This window comes from Pholcus phalangioides, unplaced genomic scaffold (genome assembly GCF_987345545.1).
Source record: "Pholcus phalangioides strain wild (caught in Gottingen) unplaced genomic scaffold, Ppha-v1.0 ptg000015l_1, whole genome shotgun sequence".
NCBI lineage: Eukaryota > Metazoa > Arthropoda > Arachnida > Araneae > Pholcidae > Pholcus > Pholcus phalangioides.
In genome coordinates, this window is record NW_028301608.1 from 91,510,215 (window position 1) to 91,522,092 (window position 11,878).

At 42.5% G+C, this 11,878-nt stretch overlaps 1 protein-coding gene across 1 annotated transcript; it reads left to right on the plus strand.

The window, feature by feature from the left end:
- Positions 1-1,051: 1,051 nt before the first annotated feature.
- LOC149077039 (uncharacterized) lies at positions 1,052-11,524 on the plus strand. The gene is made up of 2 exons (XM_089242323.1): positions 1,052-1,213; positions 7,823-11,524. The coding sequence occupies exons 1-2, from the start codon at positions 1,052-1,054 to the stop codon at positions 11,522-11,524; spliced, it is 3,864 nt and encodes a 1,287-aa protein (XP_089098449.1).
- The last annotated feature ends 354 nt before the right edge of the window (positions 11,525-11,878 follow it).

The window sequence follows — 11,878 nt, forward strand, 5'->3', positions numbered from 1 at the left end:
TATGCTAAGAGAAGAAGGATGGGTAGCGAGTTCTGACTCGTCTGTGGTAATTTATTATTATTTAATTAATGTAAGATTCAATTCATCACTTTTTTTTCCACTAATTACATGTTTGTTTGTTTTTTTTCCCTTCTTTATAGATTGGTGAAGTATCAAGCGATGTAGTTTGGCCAACTCCTAACACGTTAGGAAGTGAGCGTTGGGAAGCCAGCGATACTTCATCGGTTGTGGAGGTAATTTATTATTAAATTTTAGGAAACCGTCATTTTACTACATCGTCATTTTGCTAATTGCATGACTTCTTTCTTTATAGATTGGTAGAGCATACCCACCAAGTCAGAGCAGTGAGACGTTGGATTTGTTAGAGGTAAGTCATTAATATTACTCTTGCATTACAAAGAATTCAATTGCTTTTCGTTGACTCAAAAAAAAAAAATGTTTTTTTTTTTTCTCTACAGTATCCAACGCAGGAAATGTTACCTAATCATGGGGTTTTTGAGGAGGAGGAGGAGGACGAGATCGCATCCATCGATTTCGATGACTGGAGTGACATAGATTGAGCAGTTATGTCTCTGTGTGAATGGTATGAGTGAATGATTTTAATGAAAGGTTTGAATGAATGTATGAACTACGGGGAATAGGTCCGAGATAGTCTTGCAACCGTTAACTGCCACGGTTTGCGAGCTATACACCTTAGTTCGGTAATTTTGGAGTGGCGTCCAAAAGCAAAATTTCCCCATCATTTTTTTTTTTTTAAATCTATCAATTAAATAATTAAACTTTTTTTTTTCCAGACATTTAATTGCTTATCAGTGTGACGATAGGGATGACCACTTCTCATGTCTAATGCGTCACCACTCAGTGTGACGATAGGGATGTCCACTTCTGTTATCTAATGCGTCAACACTTTGGGTCATCGCGATGATTCATTGTTATCTCTCTCTGAGTCGTGATAAAAAGTGTACTGCTTCACAAATCTTCTCATTTCGTATTTGGTCACAGTAGTGTCAAGTCTTCAAGTTTAGTTGATTGAAAAATGAGTGCAAACGATATGAGCGATGGGGAAGAATTCATTAATGAGTGTCTGGATCCTGAATTTGTGTCAAAGGCAATGCTAAAAGATCTAGACAAGGATACGATGGAGTTTGTGAATCAATGTTTAAAAAGACCAATAGAAGCTGGACCGAGCGGAACGAAAAAGAAGATGAAGGGGGTAAGTCAATTATTATATTTTTTTCCCTATCCAGATTAAATTTAAATGTAAGTCGATTGATTTTTAGGGGTGACCCATTTAAATGTATGTTTTTCCGTTTAATTCAAATTGTTTGTTAGGGGTGACCAGAAAAAGACAAAATACAATTTTTAAAAATACAGAATTTTATTAATTTAAAATTTTTGCTGCTTTTCGTAGCAGCATGTACATCTGAGAAGTTGATAAATTTATCCCTTTAATAGTAGGAGAATGATTTGCGAAAACGCGGACATCGTATGTTGCATTACAACGAGTAAAATATACATTTCCACCTAGTGGCTCGGAATGCGTACAATTTTCGAATTTCATATGTGTTGGATACATGGAATAGGAACTGAGACATAGTAAAAATAATAATAAAATCAGCATAGAGGATATCAGTCCTTTTTGAATTCGATTTATCCGTTCTCCTCGCACTTCCAGTTCATAAGTCCAAGACGACGGTAAATCTATGTCGGGAACGCTCGTTTTCCAAATAACACCTCTTCTGTTATTTTTTTCATCGTAGGCAGTAGCTTCGATCTGCTCGTTCAGAACGTTAACCATCGTTTTCTCAAGTGTTTGTTTTTGATTAATGTCTCGGGTAGTTCTATAGACTGCAACGCTTGTAAGAATTCTTTCTGTCCACTCACGCCACGCTTCTTGTTCGCACTTGCCACGCTAGCGATGAGTTCGGTAATGTTAGTGTTTCTCATTGACCTCCCTTTATATATCAGCTCGCCACTCTCGTTCCAGTTGATTACTTTAGGAAAATTTTTGATATGTTTCAAAATTTCCTCTGCCGAAGACTTATACGATTTTGGAAATTTCATTTCATTCCATTGTTCCACTTTGATGGGGGGTTTGCTGAGGTCTCGCTCATTAGTTTCTTCTTGTTCGGTCAGAACTGGAGAATTATTTTCGAAAACCGAGTTTCTTTTGTGCAGAACACGTTGATACATTTTAAATTTAATGTCGTCGGGCAGAGTGCTATCAAGAATTTTTTTCATTTCCCGATCTATTTCCGACAACTGAGGTTCTTGAATAACGTGACGGTTATATCTTGCCTCTGGCACGAGGACCACTTTTTTTGCAAATTCCATTATTTCCCGATAATGCTAGACAATAAACTAAGCGCGGTCGGAAGTAATATTCCAAGGAAACCGCTTCCTTTTTGTAGCAAGACGCGCTTTTTCTTGAAGAGAGGTAATTTTTTTGCAGCCAGTTTTCTCAGAGCGGCTTTGTGTTTTTGAAGCTTAGCTTTCTGTGACTTTGTTACTGGAATGTTCCCGCGTAGCAGATTGAGCGCACATTCACACACGATTTTCAACTTCTCATTCGTTAGTTTCTTTAGCAGCTGTTTTCTTGGGCATTCGCAGAGTGATTTTAAGAGTTGTTGCCTCCGCAAAGACATCTCGTGAAATAGTCGATCGAAACAACAAGTTCAGTCTTTTAACCACTTTGCATAAGCTTGAGCTTTTGCTAGAGCACAATGCTTGCGCATTCCATAGTGATGAGAGCAATGTTGACTCGTTTCAGGCAGATCGGTCACGTTAGGACATAAAATGCAATCTAAATCGATGACTTCCAATCCGTATTGTTTTTCGAGCATTTGACACTTGCTGTAACCCTTGGCGTAAACAACATTAAACTTTTTAACAAAGTCTTTCAGCGTGGTTTCGAGGGTACGAAAAGGTAGATCACCTCTCTCCCACGCTAAATTATGCAAATTATGTGTGAGCCATTTCACTTGATGTCGGTCTCTTGCATTCAGTTGCGAGAACTCGTACGGTGCTCGATAAATTCCGTGAAAAGTCTCGCTGCAGTTCAAATTACAATAGGCCAACTCCTTTATCACAAATGTTCCGTCAGAGAGTCGGTATCCCTCAACGTCTATTACGGCTGTCATCGTGATAATGGGTCTCGACTCTTTATCGACGGGGTTGATATACGTATTGAGTTTGTGTTGGTAACACGTTAGTGCGCAGTCGCATTTTCTCTTCTGTCTCCTGACGCAAATCTATCAATAGATATGAATACGAATCTTTCGTGGCATCGTTATAAGCCTCTAAAAAGAATTTCAATTTCGAGGGATATAATTGGCGACCTAAATGACTCACTTGGTTCAGATCTCTCCTGTTCTTAAACAGAAATATATAGTGGGCGTTGAGTGTAATCTCGCGCAATCCCTTATGGAAAAAATTTTGCGTAATGAAAAATACCGATAGATTTCTGTGATGACTATACTTGGTGAATAACTTGGCCATCCTCTGTTCTCCCGAAAGTTCGCTTAAAAGGTCATCGAATATCAATAGAGCATCCGTTATGCCTTCGAAATCGGTGTCGTCCCTGAATTCCACGTTATCAATCTCGTCGTGAAGTTGTTGAGCTTCTCCGTAGAACCATATCACTCGCTTGGGCTGTGGTTCGATAAGTTTTTCCCTATGTTCTAAGAATTTTTTTAAAAAGTATGTTTTTCCACTTCCACTGGCACCAGCACAGACTGCCGTGAAAGGGTGATGTAACTTTAACAGAGACATGGTAAATAATGACACGATTTTTTTCATGTAAGTGGTTTTTATTGAACAAAATTTTTCGATACAAAATTATACACTCGCACGTCATTATGCTTACTGAATCGCGAAACAATTGCTTTCATGCTTTCGCCTTTACATTTACAAAAAATATAATATATAACGTAATGTCCACACACTTTGCTGTTGACCGACTGCAGCGCCACATCGTTGTAAGTGAGTCGTTTGTATTTGCTCAGAAATGAGTTGATTTTCCCATCCACGAATTGTGAGGGCGGTCTTCCAAAAGAGTCAAAAAATTCAGCTGTCACGTTGTCATGCAGGTATATTGCTAACCAGTGGCTTCCTTCCTCTGTATGAACGTCGGTGTTAACCACGAAAGCAGCTGGATACTTGTGAACGCCGTTTGGTAAAGTGTCGCTTGCGAATACATCTCTGAATATCTGCTTTGTGACTGGATTTGATGTCAATGCATTTTTTATCTGCTCGGAGTCCATTTAACTCGAGAAATCACACAAAACACTTCTAGCTTTGGTTATCTCGATCAAGTTTTGAAACTCGCCGTAGACTATCACAGAGATTGTTTTTTGAAGAGCTTTGGAAAATTTCAGTTCGACGCGCAAATTTCCTTGCCTGAGTAGATGTAAATGTCCGCATTCACTCTGGTCGGGAAGCAGAGAGAAACAAAACAGTGCGTATCCTCTTTTGAACTCTTCTCTCGTCAGATCAATGCCGCGATCTTCTCCAGATCTAAACAAGTTGTTGTACGCTCTTACTATGTTCCCCGTCGTGAAATTCGGCTCCAAAGCTTTGTGAGGGACCGGACGGCCATCGACGTACACAGATATGAAATTCAAGTCGTAATGTTTGAATTCAAAGGGGTTAGTATTATATGTACCGTTATATGCCTCGTTATCCACTAGCCCGATCACGACTCTGTTTGGCATCGGTCCCAGAAAAACGTTGTCTTGCACAAAGGACATGTTTCCTTTAGCAACGGAGTATACTTTACAGATCACTCTGTTGATCGGATACTTTGCCGTAGTTTTTTCCAGAGCTTTAGCATGTCCTATAGCCACAGCAGGACTTACTTTCACTTTTCGCACGAATAGGCTAGCGTGGTCTATCACTACGTTGTAATCCTCGGCCGCGGCCACTAAGCAGAACGAAGGTTTCGTGCGCACCAAACGCACCTTCATATCAACGAGATTGAGCAAAAGTCTCTGTTGAAAAAATAGCGAGCAGTGAAGTCTTCCCATCAGATCGTATGATCGACTCTTGGCGATGTATCCACCTCGTTTTTTCATTCCTTCATTGTTCTCGAGATTATTCATGTATCCAGCGGTGTCTTTGATATAACCCTCCATAGCGAGGGGTCCATTTTTAGCGTCCTGGCCATAATTCAGCAGAGTCTCAATGTAGGCGCGATAAGGGTAAGTGTGGGAAGAGTTTGTGATGTTCCGACCGTTCAGAGTGATGTCTATCTGAGAAAACAATGAATGTAGAAGCAAATTTACTGGTGCCACTAGCTCGTTTTCGGGCAGTGGCGTATCGTCTCCTTTCGTCACTCGCACTCGAACATGTAATTGGGTAGCAGACAGGTCCATGTAATTTTCAGCGCATCCAGTCACGTTGAATTCCAAAGGAGCACCAATATCCTTTATGCTAGATAGAGGTAGAAACTCGATCCATTCACCTCCTTCTATTGCGGTCTGTGTGGGTGGAAGCGAGAAGAGATCGACTTCGCTCTTCAGGCATTCGGACGAGTGTTCCATTATCATAGCCATGTTAATCGAAAATGTCAGGTGTTGACGCTTTCCTCACTCTCTTGCGAATGACTCTATTCTTCACTTTACGCTTTCTTTTATGACCGCCTAACATCTTCTTGAGCTTTCCAGAGGCCTTGTCTGTCAGCATTCTACCCGCTTCTTTCGCTCTCTCGGTTGCAGCCATTCTAGCGTCTCTTCCCTGAACCAAATCGTTGGCGAAATCTACACCAGAACGAAGCACTTGTTTGCCAAGCGCTCTCGCACCGCTCTTGAACAGGGGAATAGCTGACCTGAAAAGAGAGCCGAATATAGAACCGATACCATATCCGCGCTGCAGGTTTGAACCTTGATAATATGAGAGTCCATGACCGGCTTGATTGAGGTAGTGGTGCGTCACGCTATCGACGCAGCATCTATATTGCTTATATGGCATTTTCACAGATGTTTCAATCGGAAGTGAAGTTTCACTATCACCTTTCCACGCTCGAATGATACAAAACGTCCCGTGTGCGTCTTTATATAAATGTGAATCGTCTCGAAAGTTTTCCTCGCAAGCCCAACGTAGTGACCCCTTTCAAAAGAGGCGTTAACGATCTCTCCGTCTTGGCCCGTAACCTTGACAATTTTTAACAGTGGCGAGTAAATGTTTCCAACAACCTGGGGTTCAACAATATCACAATATACGTATAACAAGCGAAAGTCTAGTTTAACGTCCGACACTGAAACACCTTCGAGGAGAGGACCCTTTAATTCACCAGGTTCGAATCCCAGGATTTCAGCTATGCCGGAGTGAAGAATAAGTCTGGCACTTTTCTTGAGGTTCACTTTAACTTTTCGCGTGTTGCGGTTGAACGTTATAACTATCTTATCTTGAAAATTTTGAGAGATGGCTTTTATCAATTCTTGAGTAGTCTCGTAATAACCACACGGGATTCTTCCACTCTTAAGTAATCCTGTTCCAACATCGGATTCGAAAGAATTTGTTTGTTCCGTGATGTTGTGGAATGCGTGAGGAAAGATTAATTCGGATAAGGCAACCTCGTAATCCGAAGAAAAACTAATCGAGTTTGGCAACTTCACCACAAAATTCGAAAGCTTGTTTTCCGGGAAAAAATCAGGAGAGGCGTCGCTGGGGAGGGTGATGTAGAAGGAAGACATCTTTACCAAATAATGGGCTGCTTCCGCTTGCGTAACCGATATTTATAGCTCGACCCACGAATTAAATTTGTCGGGATAATTTTGCCACTTCACCAAGAATTCCGTCTTTCCTTTATTCTTTCTCTTTCTGATCACTTTCTCGATGGGAAAAGTCTTTTCGGGTTTCGCTTTGACCATTTCTTCTGCGTAAAACGTTCCCTTGATTCTCTCACCCATCAAATCCTTCAATCTATAGACCGGTATTTCTCTCGCCACGCACTCGTCAACCACAAAGATTTCGTGAGAGAAGTTTGATTCGTATCCTTTTTCAAACAGATGTTTCGAGCGAGCGATGCGGACGTGGTCACCCACTTGAAATTTTATCGTTGTTTTTTTCGGTGTTTTCGCGTACAGCGTTCTCCAAACTAGGTCCTCGTTATGTTTACCGGCCTGAACGGGTTCCATCTTGATGCTTCTGTGATAAGTTCTGTTGTAACTAAATAAAAAGTCCTCGATGACGTCCACATACTTGTATGTGTTCTTGGCAGTAAAGTATTTCCACATTCGTACTTTAAGCGATCTATTAAAACGTTCTATAACAGCGGCTTTGATATCGTCATTTTGAGAAGTGAAAAATCTCACTCCTTGCTTCTTCAAAAAGTCTTGAAACACTTTATTGAGAAATTCTTTTCCTTTGTCAGTCTGGAGCACGTCTGGTTTCCGCTCGGAGAAAATATTTGAGAAAGCCGTGGTAATGTTTTTTCCGGTTTTATCTCTGAGCGGGGCAGCCCAAGCATACTTTGAAAACACGTCTATGCATGTCAATAAATATTGATTACCGTCATTATAACGAGCGAGACTTCTCATGTCAACGAGATCGGCCTGAAACTGTTTATCGATACCGGCTACTATCGTTCTGTTGCGTGGGAACTTTTTCCTTCTGTTCTTGTGTAGAGTGTAGCCCTTCTCTCCTTCTAACCATTCCCGAATTTTTTTTCTAGATTTTTTCGTAACATGTTGTATAGAGTTGACACCCCCGAAGCTTGCGGGTTGCTTCGGCTCCCGATAAAACTTATCCATGAATGGTTGTCATTCATACTTGCAATATGCTTATATATTTATTTATTATTTTATTTTATTTTTCATTACAGGATAATCGCCACCTCTGCGAAACTTGCGGGAAATGCTTTGCGTTGAGGAAAAATCTCAACCAACACAAGAAGATCCACATGGGAGAAAAACCGTTCAAATGCGAGCGCTGCCCGGTTGCATTTACCAGGAGCAACGACTTGAAACGCCATATACTAAAGAAGCATCGGCAGAACGGAGGATCCAGCAGAGCTAGCGGATCACCACCACCCAACGGACCGCCACCACCTAACGGACCACCACCACCACCCAACGGACCACCACCACCGCCCAACGGACCACCACCACCCAACGGACCACCACCACCGCCCAACAGACCGCCCAACGGAGCCCTCAACGACGTCTTCGTGACTCACAACATCCCTCCCGATGAGGGTCAAGATAGGGACATGCATCTCTTCCTCATCAGCGTAAGGGATAGGCTTCTCTCCCTATTGAGAGAAGCTATTCATCGTCAACGTGCCATCAAGTGGGATGTTGTGGTCATAGCGGTGTTTTCGCGAAGAGGCGCGGATGGTGAAGAGGAGTTGACCAACGCATACTTACGCAGCAAGATGGCTACCGCTCTCGCGGCTGGAGTACTCGAGACTCAACTGGGTGTAGCCTTCGAAAAGGTGGAGAAATCTACAGAAGATTTCGAAGGCAGCGGCAGCGGTTGGGTTCTCGATCAGATCATCTGCCTCGAGCTCAACATCGCTCGCTACCAACCGCTGGCGCCAGCGAGCTACATTCCACTTCCACAGTGGATAGCTCGCAAAAAAGCTGTCCTCAACATCAAGAATCGAGATCAAAAGTGTTTTCTCTGGTCTGTGCTCGCTGCCCTACACCCAGTGGCTAGAAATGATAAAGCCGAGCGCGTTACCAAATACGCCAATTATGAGAATGAGTTGGATACTCGCGGTCTGATATACCCAGTGACTCTCGAACAAATATCCCGGTTTGAAAAACAGAACAACATCACAATCAACGTTTTCGGAGTGGAGGGGGAGGAGATATTCCCAGTGAGAATTACACATGAGAGAATGCCTCGGCATGTTAACTTGCTCCTCATCATGAATGAGGAAACATCTCATTACTGCCTCATTCGGAACACCAGCAGACTTTTTTCCCGCACCACTGCGCACAAAGAAACTTGTCACTATTGTGACTATTGTCTGCAGAGGTTTTCTTCTGTTGAGACCCATGCAAAACATCTCACCCAGTGTAGAGAGCATGGTGCACAAAAGGTTACATATCCCAGTGAAGACGAAAAATGGATGAGCTTCAAGAATGTTGCCTTTCAGTTACCGGTGCCCTACGTTATATATGCAGATTTTGAGGCCATCTTGCCAAAAGTGGAGTCATGCTCACCTGATCCTGCCACTTCCCATTCCATGGCGACATCGCTTCACCGTCCATGCGGTTTCGCATATGTGGTTGTTGGTCCCGATGGTGTGGCTCTCAGGAGACCCACTGTATACAGGGGAGAGGACAGTGTCCATGTATTTCTGGAAAGCATGCTGGAAGAAGAGAAGCTCATTTTGGAAAAAATCAACAACCCGGTGCCCTTGAAGATGACCATCGAGGAAGAGAGACGCTTCCAGAGCCAACAGATATGCACTAACTGTGGCAAACCTCTTGGTAGTGATCGGGTGAGAGATCATTGCCATGTTAGCGGTACATACAGATCAGCGTTACACTCCAAGTGTAACCTGCAGCTCAAGATGGCAAAGCACATCCCGGTGATTTTTCACAACCTGCAGAATTATGATGCTCACTTCATCATGGAAGGGCTTGGTCGGATCAAGGAGAAGCGGATAGAGGTCATTGGTAAAAACATGGAGAAATTTATCTCCTTCAGTTTGGGTCACCTCAGATTTCTGGATTCGTTCCAGTTTTTATCCGCTTCTCTTGATACCCTAGTGAAATCTATGAACCCCGGTGACTTTATAAATATGAAAAGAGCCTTCGGTGAGAAGACACCGCTTCTCCTTCGTAAGGGAGTTTATCCTTACGAATATATGACCTCCATGGATAAGTTTGACGAACCGGTGCTTCCCCCCATAGAGGCCTTTTACACCTCCTTGGGTAGGGAAAACATATCCACAGATGACTATCAGCATGCGCAACTGGTGTGGGACACCTTCCATATGCTGTCCTTAGGTGACTATCACGACTTGTATGTGGAGACAGACGTGTTGTTGCTTGCAGACGTCTTTCAGAATTTTAGAAAGTTGTGTCTGAAAAACTATAAAATTGATCCCGCCCACATGTATACATCCCCTGGTCTCGCCTGGAACGCCTGTCTGAAGATGACGGGCGAAAGGTTGGAACTTATAACAGATCCAGACATCCACCTGTTTCTCGAGAAAGGCATCAGAGGTGGGGTTTCATGCATCACTAGAAGACACAGTCGAGCCAACAACCCAATGGTTCCAGGATTCAACCCCGGTGAGAAGAAAAAATGGATCATATATTGGGACGTCAACAACTTGTATGGCAAATGTATGATGGAACCCCTCCCAGTGAGTGATTTCCGGTGGATGACGTCTAGTGAAGTGGAGTCAACAGACTTCAACATCATCCCCGATGATAGCGCCAAGGGGTACATTTTGGAGGTTGATCTTGAATACCCGGTGAACGTTCACGACCTCCATAACGATTTCCCTTTGGCGGCTGAAAACGTGAAAATATCCGGTGATATGTACTCCGAGTACATGAGGAAAACCGGTGGGCCATCGAATCCGTGTGTCAAACTAGCTCCAAATTTGAATGATAAGGTCGCGTACGTCATCCATTATAAAAATCTGAAACTCTATACAGCGCTGGGGATGCGAGTTACATCGATTCGTCGTGTCCTCGAGTTCTCTCAGCGACCATGGCTCCGCCCGTACATTGCATTCAACACCGAGAAAAGAAAGGGAGCCACCGGTGATTTTGAAAAAGACTTCTATAAGTTGATGAATAATGCAGTGTATGGGAAGTCGCTGGAGAATCTCAGGAAACATAACAACATCCACTTGGTACACAAGGAGAAGAGAGCAAAAAAATTAATCGCATCCCCAGCATTCGAAAGCTTCAAGATTATTAATAAAGACCTGGTCGTGCTAAAAATGAAGAAGACTGCCATCAGGTTGGATCGTCCGATATACACCGGTGTCACCATTTTAGATTTATCAAAGCACCTGATGGCGGACTTCCATTATAATCACGTCAAGGAAAAGTACGGCCAGGATGCGACCTTATTGTTCACCGACACGGATTCGTTGTGCTACGAAATTTATACCGATGACATTTACGAAGATATGCTGAGAGATTCCCACAAATTCGACACATCTAACTACCCCGGTGACCACAAATTGTACAGCGAGAGAAACAAGAAGGTCATCGGGGTGATGAAGGATGAGACGGCAGGGAAACCGGTGATCGAATTTGTGGGACTGCGTCCAAAGATGTATAGTTTTATTACCGGTGACTGTGAAAAAAAGACTGCGAAGGGTGTCGTGCGCTCGGTTGTCAGTAAAGAAATCAGACATGCAGATTATCTAAATTGTCTGCGCAATAATTCTTTCATGAGGCACGACATGCCTAAAATTCAATCCCGGTCGCATGTGCTGCAAACAATTCAACAGCGAAAAATCAGTTTGTCGGCACATGACAATAAAAGGTATATTTTAGACGATGGCATAAGCACTTTAGCTTATGGCCATTGTAGCATCCGGTGATTTTTTTATATAGTTTTATTTATACACGTTGTTATTTTTCATAGTTTTTATATCTTTATAATTTTTTTCTGCATATTCCGGTGATTTTATTATATAATCATCTCTCGAATGAAAAGATAACTCCCTTCCCATCGTGATGCTCATCAGTAAATATGGATGTGGTGGCTTCAATTGTGTGGTAATCTTCAATTAATATAGTTGTGGTGGCTTCAGTAGTGGTGATGTTTGATATTAGTGGTGGTCTGCAAAAGTGGTGATCTTCAATAAATATAGTTGTGTTAGTGAATGAACAGTGCTTCATGGACGCTGTATATATATTTTAATTGGTGTTGGGTTTATTTTTGTATATATATT

What these genes read in the sequence shown, in the direction of transcription:
- LOC149077039 (XM_089242323.1), top strand. Translation starts at nt 1,052, where the DNA reads ATGAGCGATGGGGAAGAATTCATTAATGAGTGTCTGGATCCTGAATTT. An exon ending in CGAAAAAGAAGATGAAGGGG is followed by an intron (nt 1,214 to 7,822) that starts GTAAGTCAATTA and finishes TTTTCATTACAG; the next exon opens with GATAATCGCCACCTCTGCGA.